The sequence below is a fragment of the Myotis yumanensis genome, unplaced genomic scaffold (genome assembly GCF_028538775.1).
Source record: "Myotis yumanensis isolate MYYU_CA2020_CCGP unplaced genomic scaffold, mMyoYum1.0.hap1 SCAF_2, whole genome shotgun sequence".
Lineage (NCBI taxonomy): Eukaryota > Metazoa > Chordata > Mammalia > Chiroptera > Vespertilionidae > Myotis > Myotis yumanensis.
Genome location: NW_027223753.1, coordinates 17,281,780 through 17,301,879, shown reverse-complemented (window position 1 = coordinate 17,301,879; position 20,100 = coordinate 17,281,780). Strand labels below are relative to the sequence as shown.

Genomic DNA, 20,100 nt, shown 5'->3' with positions numbered 1-20,100 from the left:
TATCTGATGTTTTGTCTACCCGGTCCTTGTGCAAAGTAGGCACTCCATAAATAATATGAGTGAATGATGTTACTTCATCTCTGAGCCTCCATTTCTTCATCTGCAAAATGGGGTTATTAATAGCCCCTACCTCACAGGACTGGTATGAAGAATTAAATGAAGTGATGCCTGGACAGCTTTCAGCCCAGGGCCGGGCGTGCAGTAGGTGCTCACTAAACCTGAGCTGCGATGGTCCTTTCCAGGCGCTGTCCACACCCCGAGGCCTGGGCTCAGGCCGAAGTTGTTCCACGGCACCCCCAGCTGCCAGCCAGCAACTAGCAGAGCCCCCAAGCACGGGGGCCCTCTCTCTCCCAGGTCAGCCGGGTGTGTGCACTGGAGGGAGCTGTGGGGGGGTATGTGGAGGAGACCGGGCCGGTGGGCGGGTGGGCAGTGATGGGGCTGTGGCCACCAGACCATTCAGATCTCCTGTTGCCTGTCTTGTTGCCCACAGATATCTCCAGTGTGACAGCCCAGGCGGCAGAGCCGAGGGTGAGTGGCGGGGGTTCCCCTGGAACCCTGAGAATGGGGACAAGAAGGAGGGAGGCCTTGCCCTTGATAGGACTTCCTGGCCCTCTGGCAGGGGCCTGGCCCTCTTCTTCAGTTGGATCTGGAGTGGTTGCCCTGCCCTGCTCTTCTTCCCTATCAGAGGCAGGTATCCTGAGCACATAGCCAGGATCTAGAAGGGGGTGAGCTGTTACTAAGTGGAACTGGGGCTTGTGAGGGGCTCATGGTGCATGTGGTGGTTTGGGAAAAGCTGGGGGTCAACAAGCAGATGGACTTGGGGAGGGGACTTAAGAGAGGATGCAGAGGTTCGCTGGGGATATGGGGAGCTGAGAGGACTTGAGTATTCAGTGAGGGACCCCCTGCCTGTCCTGCCCGGTAGGTCCTGGTCCCGGCTTCTCGCACCCTCATGTCAGCCCCGGCCCCGCCTGGTGGCCCTCGGAGGACAAGGTCAGGATGCGTGTGAAGCCCCAGGGCCTGGTGGTGACTTCCAGTGCCGTGTGCAGCTCTCCTGACTACCTCCGGGAGCCCAAGTACTACCCCAGCGGCCCCCCTACCCCCCGCCCCTTGCTTCCCACCCGGCCCCCCGCCAGCCCACCTGACAAGGCCTTCGCCCACACCTTCTCCGAGAACCCACACCCACCCCCCCGCCGGGACCCTAGCACCCGGCGCCCACCAGTCCTTGCCAAGGGGGACAGTCTGCTGCCCCCTCGGGCAGCCCGTCCAGTCTCACAGGCCCACTGCCCCACACCTGCTGGAGACGGCAGCAGCTCCCAACGTCACTGGGACAACGGGCGGGTGAACCTGCGTCCAGTGGTGCAGCTGATTGACATCATGAAGGACCTGACCCGGCTCTCCCAGGACCTGCAGCACAGCGGTGTGCACCTGGACTGCGGTGGGCTCCGGCTTAGCCGCCCGCCCGCCCCACCCCCTGGTGACCTTCAGTATAGCTTCTTCTCCTCCCCCAGTCTGGCCAACAGCATCCGCAGCCCAGAGGAGCGGCCTACCCCCCACGCCAAGTCTGAGCGGCCCAGTCACCCCCTCTATGAGCCTGAGCCTGAGCCCAGAGACAGTCCTCAGCCCAGTCAAGGCCATAGTCCCGGAGCCACGGCCGTGGCCACTGGCCTGCCCCCAGAACCTGAGCCAGACGGCCCTGATTACTCAGAACTCGCTGATGCCGACATCCTTAATGAGCTGGCCTCCCTTACTTGCCCCGAGGCCCAGCTGCTGGAGGCCCAGGCCCTTGAGCCACCATCGCCTGAGCCAGAGCCTCAGCTCCTGGACCCCCAGCCCCGCTTCCTGGACCCACAGGCACTAGAACCGCTTGGGGAAGCCTTGGAGCTGCCGCCCTTGCAACCTCTCGCTGATCCTCTGGGGCTGCCAAGCCTGTCTCTGCAGGCCCTGGACACCCTGCCTGACTCCCTGGAGTCACAGCTGCTTGACCCTCAGGGACTTGACCCCCTGCCCAAATTGCTTGACGTCCCCGGCCGTCGTCTGGAGCCCCAGCAGCCCCTAGGGCCCTGCCCACTGGCCGAGCCCTTGCACCTGGACTTATGCTCACCCCATGGTCCCCCTGGGGCTGAGGGACTCCCCAAGTACGCCTTGCGGCGCACTGATAGGCCAAAGATTCTGTGTCGCCGGCGGAAAGCTGGTCGGGGGCGCAAGGCAGACGCCGGACCTGAGGGCCGCCTGCTGCCCCTGCCTATGCCCACAGGGATGGCGGCCGCCCTGGCTGAGCCTCCACCACCACCGCCTCCACCACCTCCTGCCCTGCCAGGCCCAGGCCCAGAGCTGGAGCCGGAATCTTCCCAGAACCCAATGATTCCTGCCCGCAAAAGCAAGTGCCGGGGCGTACGCCGCATGGTGGTGAAGATGGCCAAGATCCCTGTGTCGCTGGGACGGCGGAACAAGACCACATACAAGGTGTCCTCCCTGAGCAGCAGCCTGAGCGTGGAGGGCAAAGAGCTGGGCCTGCGTGTGTCGGCAGAGCCCACCCCGCTGCTGAAGATGAAGAACAATGGACGGAACGTGGTGGTGGTCTTCCCACCCGGCGAGATGCCCATTATCCTCAAACGTAAGCGCGGCCGCCCTCCTAAGAACCTCCTGCTGGGTCCCGGCAAGCCCAAGGAGCCGGCCGTGGTGGCGGCTGAGGCCGCCACTGTGGCAGCAGCCACCATGGCCATGCCAGAGGTGAAGAAACGGCGGCGGCGGAAGCAGAAGCTGGCATCTCCCCAGCCGTCCTACGCCGCCGACGCCAATGACAGCAAGGCCGAGTACTCAGACGTCCTGGCCAAGCTGGCCTTCCTGAACCGCCAGAGCCAGTGTGCCGGGCGCTGCTCGCCGCCCCGCTGCTGGACACCCAGCGAGCCCGAGTCGGTGCATCAGGCACCCGACACCCAGAGCATCTCCCACTTCCTGCATCGCGTGCAGGGCTTCCGGCGGCGTGGTGGCAAAGCAGGTGGTTTTGGTGGCCGGGGTGGGAGCCACGCGGCCAAGGCAGCCCGATGCTCCTTCAGTGACTTCTTTGAGGGCATCGGCAAGAAGAAGAAGGTGGTGGCAGTGGCAGCTGCCGGGGTGGGGGGCCCCGGCCTCACCGAGTTGGGCCATCCCCGCAAACGGGGCCGAGGGGAGGTGGATGCCCTCACTGGGAAGCCCAAACGCAAGAGGCGGTCCCGGAAGAATGGGACTCTGTTCCCAGAGCAGGTGCCCAGTGGCCCCGGCTTTGGGGAGGCAGGCGCCGAATGGGCCGGAGACAAGGGTGGTGGCTGGGCCCTTCACCATGGGCACCCAGGTGGGCAAGCTGGCCGGAACTGTGGGTTCCAGGGGACTGAGGCCCGGGCCTTTGCCTCCACTGGGCTAGAGAGTGGGACCTCAGGCCGTGGCAGCTACTACAGCACGGGCACGCCTGTGGGCCAGAATGAGCTCAGCCAGGAGCGCCAAAACCTCTTCACTGGCTATTTTCGCTCCCTGCTCGATTCGGATGACTCCTCCGACCTCTTGGACTTTGCCCTTTCAGCCTCACGCCCTGGCCCCGAGTCCCGGAAGACATCGGGCACCTATGCGGGGCCCCCAACCAGCGCCCTGCCTGCCCAGCGGGGCCTGGCCACATTCCCCAGCCGGGGAGCCAAGGCCAGCCCAGTGGCGGTGGGCAGCAGTGGGCCTGGAGCGGACCCCTCCTTTCAGCCTGTCCTGCCTGCTCGCCAGACCTTCCCACCAGGCCGGGCAGGGAGCTACGGGATAACCCCAGCCACTTCAGATTGCCGGGCAGCGGAGACCTTTCCGAAGCTGGCTCCTCCTCCTTCAGCTGTGGCCCGCTCACCCACCACCCACCCGCCTGCCAACACCTACACCCCCCAGTATGGTGGCTATGGGGCTGGACAGAGTGTATTCGCCCCAGCAAAGCCCTTTACGGGCCAAGACTGTGCTAACAGCAAGGACTGCAGCTTTGCCTATGGCAGCGGCAACAGCCTGCCCGCCTCGCCCAGCAGTGCCCACAGCGCTGGCTACGCCCCACCGCCTACCGGTGGCCCCTGCCTGCCACCAGGCAAGGCCTCCTTCTTCAACAGCTCTGAGGGGGCTGCCTTCTCTGGTTCAGCCCCCACACCCCTGCGCTGTGACAGCCGGGCCAGCACTGTCTCGCCTGGCGGCTACATGGTGCCCAAGGGCACCACAGCCTCCGCTGCCTCCTCCTCCTCCTCCTCCTTCCAGCCCTCACCCGAGAACTGTCGGCAGTTTGTGGGGGCTTCTCAGTGGCCTTTCCGGCAGGGCTATGGAGGCCTGGACTGGGCCTCGGAGGCCTTCAGTCAGCTCTACAATCCCGGTTTCGACTGCCATGTCAGCGAGCCCAACGTGATCCTGGACATCTCCAACTACACGCCACAGAAGGTGAAGCAGCAGACAGCCATGTCCGAGACCTTCTCCGAGTCGTCCTCCGACAGCACCCAGTTCAATCAGCCGGTCGGAGGCGGCTTTAGGCGTGCCAACAGCGAGGCCTCGAGCAGTGAGGGCCAGTCCAGCCTGTCCAGCCTGGAGAAACTCATGATGGACTGGAACGAGGCCTCATCTGCCCCCGGCTACAACTGGAACCAGAGCGTCCTCTTCCAGAGCAGCTCTAAGCCAGGCCGCGGACGGCGGAAGAAGGTCGACCTGTTCGAGGCCTCACATCTGGGCTTCCCATCATCCGCCTCAGCCACTGCCTCAGGCTACCCGTCCAAACGGAGCACAGGGCCCCGGCAGCCACGGGGCGGACGGGGCGGTGGGGCCTGCTCAGCAAAGAAGGAGCGGGGCGGCGCAGCAGCCAAAGCCAAGTTCATCCCCAAGCCACAGCCGGTCAACCCGCTGTTCCAGGACAGCCCAGACCTCGGCCTGGACTACTACAGTGGTGACAGCAGCATGTCACCACTGCCCTCGCAGTCAAGGGCCTTTGGTGTGGGTGAGCGAGACCCCTGTGACTTCATGGGACCTTACTCCATGAACCCGTCCACGCCATCTGATGGCACCTTTGGCCAAGGCTTCCACTGCGACTCGCCCAGCCTGGGTGCCCCCGAGCTGGATGGCAAGCATTTCCCACCACTGGCCCACCCGCCCACGGTGTTTGATGCTGGCCTGCAGAAGGCGTACTCACCCACCTGCTCACCAACACTGGGCTTCAAGGAAGAGCTGCGGCCGCCACCCACAAAGCTGGCTGCCTGTGAGCCCCTCAAGCATGGGCTCCAGGGGGCCAGCCTAGGCCATGCGGCCGCAGCCCAGGCCCACCTGAGCTGCCGGGACCTGCCACTGGGCCAACCCCACTACGACTCCCCCAGCTGCAAGGGCACAGCATATTGGTACCCGCCAGGCTCAGCTGCACGCAGCCCACCCTATGAAGGCAAGGTGGGCACAGGGCTGCTAGCTGACTTCCTGGGCAGGACGGAGGCTGCGTGCCTCAGTGCCCCACACCTGGCTAGCCCACCAGCCACACCCAAGGCCGACAAGGAGCCCCTGGAGATGGGCCGGCCACCTGGTCCACCCCGTGGCCCTGCTGTAGCCGCTGCTGGCTATGGCTGCCCGCTCCTTAGTGACTTGACCCTGTCCCCTGTGCCAAGGGACTCACTGTTGCCCCTGCAGGATACCACCTATAGGTATCCAGGCTTTATGCCACAGGCGCATCCCGGCCTGGGTGGGGGCCCCAAGAGCGGCTTCCTGGGGCCCATGGCGGAACCTCACCCTGAGGACACATTCACCGTCACCTCCCTGTAGTGCCAACTGAAGTGCCGACTGGACCTCGAGGTTTTGTTCCTGGGTGAGTCTGGGGATGTGGGTGCAGTGGGAAGAGGCCTGGGGGTTGGGCGGAGATGGGGGCATTAGAGGTTGGCCGAGGAGAAGAGGTATAGTGATGAGCGGGAAGAACTTAAGGACAAGATTGGGGGCCTGAAAACAAGGAAATGGGATTCAGTAAGGAGTCCAGGGTTAGATTTTGGGAACAGTCTTATGGAAATGGGTTGCTTGGGCGCAGAACCCAGCATGGGACTTGGATGTTATTGAAATGGCAGGAGAACCGTACACTGGACAGTCTCATCTAGTTTGGTTCATCAAGATATTGCCTTCCTTCATGCTAGGGCCTTGACAGGCACATTTGAGTCCCAGGAAACAGTCACCACTTGACCTCACGTAAGGGAGAGCGTTTGAGTTGCTCTGTGAAGGGGAGGCAGGTTGTGTAATTGTCTGCCAGGGCCCATCCAAGGTACCGACCCTGACCTGCTCCTTCGTTTGCCTATGAGCTTCACTTAGTCTCAGGTGAGGTCTGGCAAGGGCCAGGTTAAAGGTGCAGCCAGGATGTCGGGTCATACACTACGGGCTTCATAGAAGGGCCTGGAGTATCCTTTCCTGGTCACCCATGGTCCCCCCAAAGGCTGTTTTTCAAAGTCTTTGGCCTGAGGTGGGCTCACTGTGGTCGGGCATGTGGGGTGGGGACCCAGAAGGGGAGGGCGGGGTGCTGGGGTCCTGCTGAGCCTGTGTCAGTGGGTCATCCCCGGGCAGGATGTTTCCTGCCTAGAAAAAGCCAGGCCCTTTCCTGAAGCCAAATGCTTTTCCAAGAGTTCAGTTAAATATCGATAGATATTCAGATGTCTTTATCAGGCACTGTGACCTCCGTAGTTAGAGTCCCAGTTTTATGCTCTCGAGATTTTATGTTTTAGGAAAGGAGAATAAAAGGGGAGAAGGTTGGAGAAATCATTTTCTTGATGAACAGCCTGCTCCAGAAATACAGGCACAACTGGCCCATCAGATCCCACTTTTGAACAACAGACCCGTCACAGGACTGGCTCAGGTGTGGTGGCGGTGGAGTGGGCTGGGGGCCTGTCTGAGCCCCTCTCTCTTCACCTCTGCTGCCACTGCGGCCTCCTGGGAGCGGCTCTTCCTTGAGAAAGAATAGCAGGGCTCCTGGAAAGCCCCGTCCCTGATCTGGGGAGGCCATTCAAGGCCAGGGTGACTCAGGGTCCTGAAGTCATGTCAGTGGAAACTTATTACACCCTCCCTGCCTGACCTCAGCTCCCTTGGTGCCTGAAGGTGGCAAAGGGCAGCATGTGGGAGGCAGGAGGCCTAGAGAAGGACCATTCCCCAATTGGCCATCAACTTGCTATATGCCCTTGACCACACTTTTATCCTCCCCACCCCCACCCCCTCACCCCCCCGCCCCACTCCGGCCTCTGTTTCCCCATCTGTTCAAGGAAATTTACTTTGATACTCTCTTACGCCCTTGCAACTCTGCATGGCATAGACAATGGATCAGACCTATTTGGGGGGGAGGGCAGCTTGTTTTTCCTCCTAATGAAGCCAGGCCGAGATTAAAATGGCCTTCCATTCCCCGTGCGTCTTACTGCAAGCAGTAGAGCCACAGATCTGAAGCAGGCCAGGGGGAAGCTGCTTAGGGTTTAAAATGTCAAACTCTTGATCCTTCTCACTGGAGGGGAGATGTCTCATGGATAATCAGAAATGTGAAATAATCCGAAAACCATTCCTCCCAGGCTCTGGGTGGGACAATAAATAGGTGTGGGGGCTGGGTGTTTGGGCAGGTCACAGCTCAGTGAGATGCATAATGGAGCCACCAGTGAGGCCTGAACACAGGAGGAACTGGGACACCATCCAGCCCCACATTCTGGCCCTGCTCCCTGCTCAGAGCTAGGAGTTGACAGCACTGTCCTCAAACCAATGCATTCAGTTATTCCAAAGACATCTGTCCAGCACGCACTGCGTGCCAGGCATGAGGACACCACAGTGAATACCACGAATGAGATCTTGGTCCTGGGGTGGGGTGGGGGGATTCCAGTTTAGAGGGAAAGACGGTAAACAGAATGGCGCAAAGCATTTGGGAAATATCACCGTAGGAAGGACTGCGAAGAGAAGAAAAGCTAGGAGACCATGAGACCGCTGCAAGCTGACCAGATCCCGAAGCTGATGCTTCAAGGATGGAGTGGGAAGAGCATTCTGGGCAGAGGGGACAGCAGTGGGTAAAGCCCTGAGGCAGGAAGGAGCTCAGCTTTGAAGACAGTAATGCTGAGTGAGGGGGCGAGGCAGGCAAAGCCAGCATCATGCCGGGCATCGGAAGGAGTTTGAACTGTCTTCCAAGACAAATAGGGAACCACTGAGGTGAGCCCTCAGCTGGGATGTGCCAAGGGTCTCGGTGGAGCAGGGCAGGTGGTGAAGGAGGGAGCCCAGGCAGGCACTGCAGACGGCTCTGACCAAGGCCATGGTAGAGCTGCCTCCCTTTATCTGAGATAGCACCCCAGTTCCCTCTCCTGAGACAGCCTTCCAGGGCCAGGCACTGACGAAAATCACTGTGGGGACGAAGGTTCGGGGATACAGGGGAGTGGAATGGTGAGGAAGAAGAGTTAGCAGAGGGGGTGTCCCTGTCAACAGGACGTAAGCAGAGAGGACAGTGACAGGCTCGTTCGCCACCAGGCTGAGCACTTGGTGTCGGGCACGGAGAAGCAGTCCTTCAGCTGAGCCACATCTCGAGCCCCTCCATGCCATGCCAGTGCCAGACACGGGGAGACAAAGCAGCCATGACCTCTGTTCTCAGAGGTCAGCGTCCACCCCAGGAAGCTAGAACAAGTACACAAAGAACCTGAAAACACCGGGTGGAAAGTGGCAGGTGCCAAGAGGCAGGGAGCAACAAAGCTTGTGCTCCAGGAAGGTGGGTGTTGAGGTCAGAAGTCATCCCTCTGTCCCTCTGGTGAGAAAAGGGACACATTTTGTGCTGGGCTCTTGGTGCAGCACGACTTTACTGGCCTTTCTCAGCAGCCTGGGAGGCGAGTCCCCACCCTCAGTCAGGGAGTTGAGGAAAAAAGGTGCCGCGATGAACTTTGCCCAGAGGACCCATAGTTAGTAAGTGGTGGAGCCAGCATTTGAACCCAGTTCTGGCATCACCCCCACCCCATGTCCCCCGCCACACTGCTCCCCCTCCGCCCCACACCCCTGACTGCCCACCCACAAAATGACAGATTGGTCAGATGTTCCCTGCAACTGTTCCTGGGCCTGACATTTTAAATGGATGTTGAGGTTCTGCAGAAGAAGCTGCATTTCAGCTCGACCTTGAAGAGTAGGCAAGATTTGGACACTGGAGAATGGGGGAGGGGCATTCCAGGCAGAGGGAACTGTGGGCCAGGGCAGGTCACATCCCAATGGGAATTAGAAGAGGAGAGCTCAGAGGAGCCAGAGTAGAGAATGTGGGACCAGACCGGTCTGGGAGCTGAGCTAATGGGACAGAATAAAAGGGGTGGGGGTCGCGGGCACCTGGGCCCTTACAGACCTCTTCTCTAGTCCCTTAGGAAAGCAAAGCCAGACAGACTGGCTCCTTGTTGGGCCCTGCCATGCCCTGGGAGGAGGGGGGGAGGGTAGGAAGGGCCCTCCAAGGTGTTCAGGAATCTCGAGTCCCCCTCTCCTCCCTGCTCCCTCTCGGGCCTGGATCTGAGTCCAAGAGAAATGTCACAGGTCTTCCAAGGTTACACCAGCTGGGGCCTGACCAGAGCAGGAAGCAGTTCCCAAGGCCACCGTCCAGCAGGGTCAGCAGGCATGCCCGGACCGGGGCCAGGCCCCGGCTGCTCTGGGCTTTGTCTCTTCGTGTCTTGAAACCTCAAGAGGTCACTTGATCTTGCCTCTGGCTCGGAGCAAGAAGAGGCCCTCACGTCAGGGGTCAGCCAGCCCTGCCCTACCTCTTCGGGGCTCCTCTTCCCAATCCCTGAGGCTGGCCGCCCTCCGATCCTAGCTCTCGCCTCTCCCGCAGCCATTTTCAGGCCAGGCCTTCTTGTTCTGAGCCCTCGTTTCCTGGAAATCTAATCTCTCCATGAACATGCCCTCTCACGCTCCTTCTCTCCCACATCCCTGTGGCCCTGGAAGAAGAACCCAAGGGAGCAAAAAGCCCTGAAACGGGGGGAAGAAGAGAGGGGGGTGGAAGAGCAGGCCCGTGGGCGCGGACAGGCCTGTGTGCAGAATCTGATTCCATCTCAAACCAGCCAAGTGACCTGGTGAGTCACGTCACCTTGCTGCATCTCTTATGAGAATTAAATGAGATTACCCGTGAAGCACTTAGCCGAGTCCCTGGCACAGCGAGCACGTAATCGGTGGCTGGTAAATGGGGGGATAAAATCCTCCTCACCACCTGCATGCTGGGGCCTCTGATCCAGTCTGTGTGAGTCACACACCCCTGACCTTCTCCTGCTTGCTCAGGACTCTGCAGCCAGGCCTCCTTCACCTGCTCAACCGGATTCCCTCCTAGGAAGGACCTTGTATCTTTCTCGTGTGAATGTGGGGCTTTTGGTGGGAGATGAAATGCTCCCTAGGTCTTTGCCTTAGCAACTAAGTTCTCCCTGGGGAGCCAGAGAGACAAGGTAAGTCACAGGCCCACCCCAAGGGACCCGTAGCCAACTGCGCATCAGGACCCAGGTCAGCCTGCCCGCACACGCGTCCACACCAATCCTCTCTCTCGGTGCAGAGCCTCTGAAAAAGATTTCCTGTGGCTTTGTCACAGGTCATGGTTTTTCCCCTGGCAGATTTGCCACCTTTGTCACCATAACTTCTGCTGCCGTCGTGCCCTCTGTTTATGCTGGAGGGCAGAGGAGGTAGATTAATTCTGTATTCAACGCGCATGAGCCAGCCTCCTTTCTGGGCCACGCATTGCAGCCAGTGCTGAAGGTACCGCTGAACAAGACAAGCAGTGTCCTGCCCTCATGGAGTTTGCAGCCTATAAATAGGTGTTTATGAAAAGCCTCCGTGTGGGTATCACTCTCCAGGGAAGGGGATGAAACAGTCCCACCAGGAATGCCAGGGACCACTTAGAACCACGAGCAGGGTGTGGGCAGTGCGGGCTTCCTGGAGGCAGAAAATGGGTCTGGAACAAATTTGAGACTTCAGAAGCTGTAGCGCCAGCTCAGCCACCTGGGCAGAGCACCCAGCACCTTCCAGGTCTCCTGCCCCGACGTCTGTGCCCCCTGCCCTAGTCCGTTCCCTCCATTGCTGCCACCAGAGCGCTTTGTCAGTGCATGGTGTCTGAGCCCCCCAGATATTTACTGAATGATTTGATTAAAACATATTTGCTCCTATGACTTCATTGCTTAACACCTTCAAAAACTTTTTTTTCTTTTTATTGATTTTAGAGGAAGGTGGGGGGGCGGGGAGAGAAACATTAATGTGAGAGAGAACATGGTCAGTTGCCTTCCTCACGTGCCGACGGGATCAAACCCACCACATTTGGGTGCATGGAATGATACTCCAACCAGCTGAGCCACACAGGCCAGAGCGCCTCCTCCCCTCTCCAACCTCCTTCCCTGCAAAATAAAGCCCAGCTTCCTAGCTTGGTATTCCGGGTATTCGAGGCTTCTTTTTGACCCGACCCCGACCTCCTCCTCACTCACAGCTCCCTTTCCAGCTTTGGACTGGAATCAGGAGTGGGGGGCGGGGCGCTTTCCCCAGAGTGCCCTGTGCCTTTGCTCTGGCTGTTCTCTGGCCTGGCCTGCCCTTTCCTACCCACCATCCATCTCCCACCTGTCAGTTCCTATCTTTCACTCAGACATCACCTCCTCCAAGAAGCGTTCCAGGATCCTTCCCAGGCCCGATTAATCTCCAAACCTTCATGCATCCATGACAGCCCTTCCTGGGAATGTCCTCCCCACACCATCAGCTTCTTTCGGCCAGTTACTCATGTCAGTGCACTGTTCCCGTCTCCCTCCCCAGTATCTCATCATGCCTGACACATTTCAGGGTCAGGGTTTAGGGTTTTTTTTCCCCCCCTTGAGTCAAAGAACAGTATGTAGACTAGGGAGAATTGTGAGAGGAAAGGGTAAGTGTTGGGGAATGGGTAGAAGATGATTTCTTTCAGCTTTTGTTCTCAGATACGCTCCTAACAGTGGGGCAGGGTTAACTGGGCTTTTGGGGATCTCCAAGTACAACCCTCCTGGTTTACAGAGAGAGAGAGAGAGAGAGAGAGAGAGAGAGAGAGAGACTTGCCCAAAGACACACAGCCACCCAGGCAAGGAGGCACCACATGGCAGAGTCAGGAGGGGCCCTTGGGGGTCGCACAGTTCCACTTTCTTGTCCTTTCTGTAGCCTCCATCCACTTCAGCTGCATCCCCACACGTACCCATTGGTATCCCCTGTCTTTACACAGGCACCTAGCAGGAGGCGGGAGAGGGTGACGGTAAGCCTCCCCCCAGCACCTGTAGGAAGTATGAGACTCCCAAGAGGTGGGAGAGGGACACAAGGCCACACAGCTCAGTGGGCGGCCAGGGATGTGAACCCTGTTTGGCCCTATAGCATCCCTGTATGCCCAGCAGTGGAGGAAGTGGGAGACCCCTAAGGAGGGAATGAGTGGGAAAGCTGGAGTTGAAGAAGCACCTCTCTGGTGGACACAGATGGTTTTATTTATTTATGTTTAGATAATCATCACCTGAGGATATTTCTTCCATTGATTTTTAGAGAGACTGGGAAGGAGGGATGGAAGGAGAGAGAGGGAGCGAGAAAGAGAAACATCAATGTGAGAGAGACACATTGATTGGTTGCCTCCCACACACACCTCAACTTGGGCCAGGGATCGAACCTGCAATCCAGGTACCTTTGACCAGGAATTGAACCCATGACCCTTCTGTGAGTGGGATGGTGCTCTAACCATTGAGAACACTAGCCAGGGCTGGACTCTGATTTTTTTTAAAAACTTCCCTGGAGTGGGGAGGGGAGCTCCTCCCCACAGCCTGCCCATTCCCAATGGGAAGCCCCACCCTCCTGGAATCTCTCCCAGGTGTGACCTGTGCCCCAAGGGGCATCAGCATCCTCCCCACATTTGAGGGGCTTGCTGGCCTGACTTTGCCTGAAAGCATCCGAAGGGGTGGATTAGCCTTTGGGCAGCTGTGGTTGCCTCTGGCCACTTGTCTCTGGAGCCCTTTCTCAGTGCCTGGAGCTCTCCCCGTTACCTGCCAATCCCCTTATTTTACAGAGCAACCGAAGGCCAGAGAGGGAAGGACTTTTCCCAGGTCACACAGCAAGTCGGTTCAGTTCCGTGTACTCTCTTGGCCTTCTGCTCCGCGGCTTGTTTGATGTGAGGCCCGCTTCTGAAGGGCAGTGCCTAGCAGGTGGGGGTTAGACCTTAGCTGTGGCCTGCAGTTCGTGGGTGTGAATACATGCCTGCTGGTTGCTTAAATGAACACGGAATGTCTGCTCCTTTTTTAAAAAAAAAAAATATTTTTATTGATTTCAGAGAGGAAGGGAGAGGGAGAGAGAGATGGAAACATCAGTGATGAGAGAGAATCGTTGACCGGCTGCCTCCTGCATGCCCCACACTGGGGACCGAGCCCACAACCCGGGCATGTGCCCTGACCAGGAATTGAACTGGTTCAGAGGTTGATGCTCAACCACTGAGCCACACCGCCCGGGCGGAATGTGTGCTGCTTTAGTGGGGAGAGCAGCTCTCCCCAGACAACCTGATTTGTACACCATCGGCAGCACTTTGAGTCCCTGCCCAGCTATCTCTCAGTGCCCCCCAGTGCCAGCCCCCACTGACAGGCAGAGACCATTTAGTGCCCAGACACCTCGGACAGGAAAACTGCTGGAGCACAAGGACTCCTGGCAGGGGACTCTGTAGTCCTTCATCACGGAGGCACTAAAAGGTTAAGTCACATGAACAATGGCTGGTGCCCTGGGGCGCTAGGCACATGCTGGTGTTGGGGATACAGAGGTCCACACAGGTCTCTGCCCTGGAGGAGCAGGGGAGGGAATGACAAGTGCACTGGTAGCTATGGTAACAGGGTGGTCTGAGGCAGCATCCAGGAGGTGTGCGCGACCTGAGCTGGACCTGGACATGCTGATCAGACTTAGACCCGTCTTCGCCATCTTCGCCGTCGTTCAGTCAGCACACACTCTTGACCCCAGCATGTACAGGGCTCTTTGCTCCGCAGGGAGGAGAAGAGCCACAGTGCCTCCTGCCAAGGCTGGGCTAGGGGCCCCCCAGGGCTTCCCTCGGCACAGTCCTCCTCTCCCTGCGGTGTCATTTCCTGGTTTGGGGTCTGCTTTTCTTCCTTCTCTGCTCCGTGAGCTCCTCTAGGGCAGGGGCTAGCAGTCTTGTTCTCTGCTTTGTCTCCAGTGCCCAGCCCTGGGCCACCTGGCATGTGAGCCTTGGTTCCATTTTGTGGAAAATTGAACCTAGTGAGGTCAGGGTTCTATATAGCCACAGCCTTCTCCATCCTCCCCTGGTCAGGAGCCTCTGGATTCGATTCTCTCCCCATCCCCCGCCGTCCCCCAGATTCTGGCCAAGTCATGAAAGCTGGGGAGGGCGGTGGGAGGAGGAAGGTGAGACAGGATGGCTTAGCAGAGGGTGAGAAAGCCTCCCTGCTGCCTGGCCACTGGCACCATGGGAATGGTTCTGGCAGGAGCTGCCTGCTGGGCTCAGATCACCATGGAGACCCGGCTTGGAGAGGGTCACTGGCAGTGGCTAAGGGCTGGAGGGGGTGGGGGTGACAGGGATTTGTGAGGAGGCTCCCAGCCTGCCCTGGGGCCCTTCAGGGGAGCAGGAGAGGCTGGGGTTTGGTAGAATTCACTTGCTAAGTGGTTTGGAGCAGCCCATTCTAAGTCTCCCCCTCTCTTGTCTCCCCAACATATTATACCCATCACCCCAACAGGAGGTTCCTGAGCTCAGCAGCTGTTTTTAAACTGCACAGAACTGTCCTGCAGATCGGTGCCTCCAGCCCTTCAGCTGCACCTTTCCCCCACATCTAACAGGCCTGCCTAATGGACACCCTGCTTATCTCTGCAGCTGCTCCTGTTTATCACCCCACCTGTGGCGAACTGGCATCCATCCCACCGCACCCCTTGCCCCAAGAGCTGCTTTTCCACCAATCCCCCCAGTCGCAATATAGCTGTCACCCTGCCTGGCATACCTCTTACCCCCGCGGCTAATGTTCCATCCTCCCCTCCCCTGCAGGAGACCTGACAGCTTAACAAAGATGCAGCTCCCACCCTCCCCCTCACATCTCTGTTTGCCACCTGGGCTGAGGCACCCCGGTGGGGTGCTGCTCCCACCACCTTCCGGGAACCCACCTGGGTCCTCTGGCCTTGGGGGAGTACTGGCAAGTCCAACCTCAGGACAGAAGTCTTCCCCGGGGCTGACTGCCCAGCAGACAACAGCCGAGGCTGAGCAGAATTTAAATGTGGCCTGTTGGGAAGGGAAGCCAAGAAGAGGACAAGGGAGGAGAGGCTTTCTGTGGCTGCCGGTTCCTGCAGGGTGGGGGATGGTGGGCTGGCTTGCTGAGGAGTCGGAGAAGGTGTTTTTAACGCCCTCACCTGCCCCTGAATTCTGGTGGGACGGTCACTCACCAAGTGTGGGAGATGTGAATTTCAGGGCTCTGAGAGGACAGAACTCTGAAAGGGTCAGGCTAATGACTGGGGGTCTTGAGAATGACTGAGCCCATCCCTGTCCCTCTGGGCACCGTCCTGCTCATCCCAGCAAAGCTGGGGTCTGGGTAGGGAGGCAGTACCCCGGGGCCCTTCTAGGGAAGGGGGTACTCCAGCCCTCCAGTGTCTGGTGGTTGTAGGGACTGGGGACTTGGGGGTTCCTGAGCTTCAGGAAGGCAGGAGGTGCAGCCAAACACAGATGGTATTGTGTTGGGCAATTTCTTTATTCCTTTATTCAGACAGACTTCCTCCTCACCTCACCTCTCTAAGGAACAGAATGGCATCGGTGGGGGCTGGGAAGAAGGTTCGATTTAGAAGAAATTAAAGCGGCAGTTCACACCTGTGCTGTGCTAAGGCCCCATCTTCTCCATTGTGTCATTTCTCAGAGCAGCCTCAGTTGGAGGAATTACTAAACTCATTGTTGCATGAGGAAACCCAGCTTTGGAGAGCCTAGCTGGCCTAGGCCCCGGGAAAAGAATAGCAACTAGTAATTAGTGTCATTTATTATGCATTTATGTACCAGGCTTAATCTGCCTTGAACCACTAACTCCTCCCAACAAACCTATGGAATAGTTCTGTTGTCCCCTTTTTACAGATGAGTAAACTGAGGCTCACGGAAGATTCACCAACTTGCCCAAGGTCATAGAGCTATTAATGGTGGTGCTAGCATTTGAACTTAGCTGTGTCTGGTTCTAGAGTTCAAGTTCTCTCTCTCTCTCTCTTTTTAATATATTTGTATTCATTTCAGAGAAGAAGGGAGAGGGAGAGAGAGATAGAAACATCAATGATAAGAGAATTATTGATTGGGGGCGTGCAGGACACCCCACATTGGGGATCGAGCCTGCAACCCGGGCATGTGCCCTGACTGGGAATTGAACCATGACCTCCTGGTTCATAAGTTGACGCTCAATCTCTGAGCCATGCCAGCCATGCTAGAGTTCAAGTTTTGGAACTCCAACCACTCACCCAGCACATCCTTTACCTCTCAGTGGCCTTGGACCACACATGATTTTACAGATGGAGAAACTGGGCTCAGAGAAAGCCAGGAGCAGCCCAGAGTTTCATGGGGAACTGTTTGGAGAAGGAACAATGGGGTTAGCTTCTCCCAGAATCCTGGTAGGAACTGGGTGGGGTCCCACACTTAGCCTCCCTGTTCTCAGAGCTCAGTGTCTGCCTGCTGCTGACTTCTGTCTCTTCTCTTATGTTTCTTTGCAGCTTTCAGAAAATCAACGCCAAGACCCCTCCCAGCGTCCACATCGTCCTCTGGCAGGAGCGCTTGCCCCTCTGCCTCCCGCCCCACCCCACCTGCACCCCCCTGCAGCCCCATCTCCTCCAACCTCCCCCCCCCCCCCCGCCCATCTCCTCCACGCAGAAGCCCAAGGTGAGCCCTTTCTGCACAAAACCAGCAATTGTAAATACTTTTTAAAAATGTACAAAACTTAAAAAACAAAACACAGTTTTAGAAAAAGACAAAAAAAAAAAAGAGAGCGAGAGAGCGAGCGCGTGCAAGAGGTTGCAAGCGGGGCCTCGAGGTGTCCAGAGCCCCTGCAAGTATGCACTGAGAAATTTATCTACAGGTCGTTTGACAAAAATGAACAATATCCTATTTATTGTATATACTGTTTTATTATAAATCGTGGATTGTATATTGCATTCTGTAAACCTGCTGTGGTCCCGTGGTGTGCAAATTCGCATGGTGGGGGGGAGGGAAAAGAACCTCTTGCGGGGGCTTTTTTTTTTTTTCTTTCTTTCTTATTTTTCACTCTTTTGGGTTTTCTCTTCTGTTGTTGTTGTTGTTTTCTGTTGGCAGGACACACCCAAAGATCCAAGTTTGTATTAAAAAGAAATGAAAAAAAAGCAAAAAAAAAAAAAAAAAAAAAAAACAACACACACACCTTGTGTCTTGTGAAAGGGGTGGGCGGGTGAGTGAGGGTGGGATGGAAGGGGCAGGCCTGGGTTTTGTCACCAGCCACTGGGTCCCCAGAGAAGTTGAAATACTGCCCTGTGGTCCCTCCCTCTTCGTTTGCCCTTTTGCCTGAGATCTGAGTCACCTTCACATCTGGGCCCACTACCCCAATTCCTCCCCAGGCCCTGGGTCTCCCTGCCTTGGGCTCCCCAGTCTGCCCCCTAGCACTTCTGGCCCCCGGTCTGTTCATTCTGTCCCGGGCGCAGGGATTCTGCCTCTAAGCTCCTTGTTTCGCCCTAGGTCTTGGTCTCCCCTCACTCCAAGACCCTCTTCTGGCCCATGTCCCAGCTCTCCCTTTCTCTGGGCCCTTTTTTATGTCCCTGGGTCTCCCCTGCCCCAGGACCCCTGTTTCCCTGAGTCCTGGGTTCCTCTGAGTCGAGTCTCTGGTCTCCCCTCCTAGACCCCCCCGCATGTACTCTCGGCCCAGGTCCTGTGTTTCCCCAGCCTCTGGGCCACACGTTCTGTTCTGGTTCAGGGACACTTGTCTGAGTCACTCATTCCATCCTAAGCCCAAGAACCCTGTGAGATGCCCCCTGTCCCCACAAGGACTGGAGTGCCCCCCGCTTTTGTCTCCCCTTTGCCCCAGGCCCTGGGTCTCCTCTGTCTCCAGGCCCTTGTTTTGCTCCAATCCACCTCCATCTGCCCCTGCAAACTGCAGGGTGTGACTAAGCCAGTCACACCCTTTCTTTCTCTGCTTTCTCTTTTCCATCCCGAGCCCCAAATGCTGGGTCTGGGTTTCCTCGCAGCGTTCGTTGGTAAACTTTGGAAATGCAAAGACAATTACTCCTGTGCCTGCTTCTGGTGGAGCTGGGAGAACTGAGCTGTCTCCCACTCCCCTGACCTTGGGGAGCTCCTGGCTGCTTGACTAAACAATGCCCGCGTTGGGCTGCCTGGTCTTTAGCGAGCAGCCTTTCCTATCGGTGCATTGTATGTCAAAGCTCTGTCCAGTGTGGCTTCTCCGTGTCCCTCCGGCGGAAGCTCAGGGAGACCCCCAGGGCCGGCTCCCCGCGGCCTCCCTCCCTGACCCGACCAGCAAGGTCCAGGCTGGGGCCCTTTCTGCACAAAACCAGCAACTGCAAATACTTGTTAAAAATGTACAAAATTTTAAAACCAAACGCAGACCCCCACCTTGTGGGCACCCCCCTATCTGAAAGAGAAGGCCAGAGGTTCATATCGGGGCAGGAAACAGAGCTGCAGCATCTGTGCTGGATGTGACGGCTCATCCACCCACCAAGGCCCCTCCACGAACCCCCAAGTCCTCACCCTCCTGCATGGTGAGAGCAAAGGCATCAACACTGTGCTCAAGCCGACAATCCAGAGAGATGCTGGAAGTGGGGGCAGGGAGCAGTAAGACCCCGGGAGGGTCGGGGAGAGCGGCTTTGTTCCTGGAAGCGGAAAGAGCATGTGCAGAGGCCTGGAGGTGTGAGAGGGTGGCAGGGGGCGGAAGTCACACGTAGTTAGGTCTGTTTGGAGCAGACACTGTGTGTTTGGGGAGGGGAGAGAGCTTTGGCAAGACCACTCGGGCAGGGTGGAGGCTGGTTGGAGGGGGTGGGTGGCGTTGCAGGAACCAGTGGGGGAGGCCGGAGAAGCTTGTTTTCAGCCCCAGGAATCGCCTGCAGGGAAAAAATGTTCTGCGGTTGCTGAGGAAGCAGAAGAGACTTGGAGAGGCTGTCCAGGTGGGGCAGGCTGGGCAGAGGCAGTGCCCAGTGGGGGACTGAGGGCTCCACTTGTGATTGGTCTAGAGATGGGGAGGCAGGCCGGTGAAGAGTATCTACCACAGAATAAGAGTGGGGATAGGAAGGGGGCGACCCAAGGAGGAAATGGGAATTCAGGGAGGTGATTATAGCCCAGCAAGGGGGCTCATTAATTTGAGAGCTTAACTTGAGAGGATTAACTACAAAGAGAGGGGTGTCCTGGCCAGTGTCCACAATGGTTAGAGCACCAGCCCGCACACCGAAGGGCCAGGGTTGCAGGTTTGATCCCCACCTCCAGTCGGGGTGCGTTCGGGAGGCACCCAATTGATGTGCCTCACATCGATGTTTCTCTCCCCCTTCCTCCCACTCTCTAAAAACATCAATGGAAAAATAGCCTCGGGTGAGGATTCTTTAAAAACAAGAGGCAACAGGAGAGGGATGGGAACTCAGAGAAGAGCTTATAGCTTTCGGGATGGGAGGCAGGCTTGGTAAGGAAAACTGGGGTTCCCTGAAAGGAGGAATCAGCGAGAGAATGGGGGAGGGCAGGGTTCTATAGCTTAGTAAGGGGTAAGGAGAGCCAGTTTGTATTTTGCAGAACAGGCTCCAGAGGCCAAGGGCCCAGCCTTTGGGATTTAAGGTTCTCTGTGCCCTGGGGCCCTGGGGCCTTGGGCAAAGGACAACAGAGACCCTGCCCAGGTGGGTGGGGAAGGATGAGTAGCACCCTATTTGTTTATTTTATTTTTTATCCTCACGAGAATATGTTTTTATTGATTTGAGAGAGAGAGAGAGAGAGAGAGAGAGAGAGAGAAACGTCAGTGTGAGAGAGAAACATCTCTATTGCCTCCCATACTCACCGCAACTGGGGATCCAACCCACAACCTGGTTATGCACCCTGACTGGAAATCGAACCAACAGCCTTTTGGTGTACAGGACTATGCTCTAGCCAACTTAGACAACCGGCCAGGGCACGGCACCCTGTTTGATCTG

The 20,100-nt window shown here is 57.5% G+C and overlaps 1 protein-coding gene across 1 annotated transcript; it reads left to right on the top strand.

Moving 5' to 3' along the window:
• Positions 1 to 245: 245 nt before the first annotated feature.
• On the top strand, positions 246 to 16,756 carry AHDC1 (AT-hook DNA binding motif containing 1). Its single transcript, XM_070404482.1, has 4 exons — positions 246 to 354; positions 491 to 528; positions 923 to 5,821; positions 16,669 to 16,756. The coding sequence occupies exon 3, from the start codon at positions 997 to 999 to the stop codon at positions 5,776 to 5,778; it is 4,782 nt and encodes a 1,593-aa protein (XP_070260583.1). The 5' UTR covers positions 246 to 354; positions 491 to 528; positions 923 to 996; the 3' UTR covers positions 5,779 to 5,821; positions 16,669 to 16,756.
• Positions 16,757 to 20,100: the final 3,344 nt, after the last annotated feature.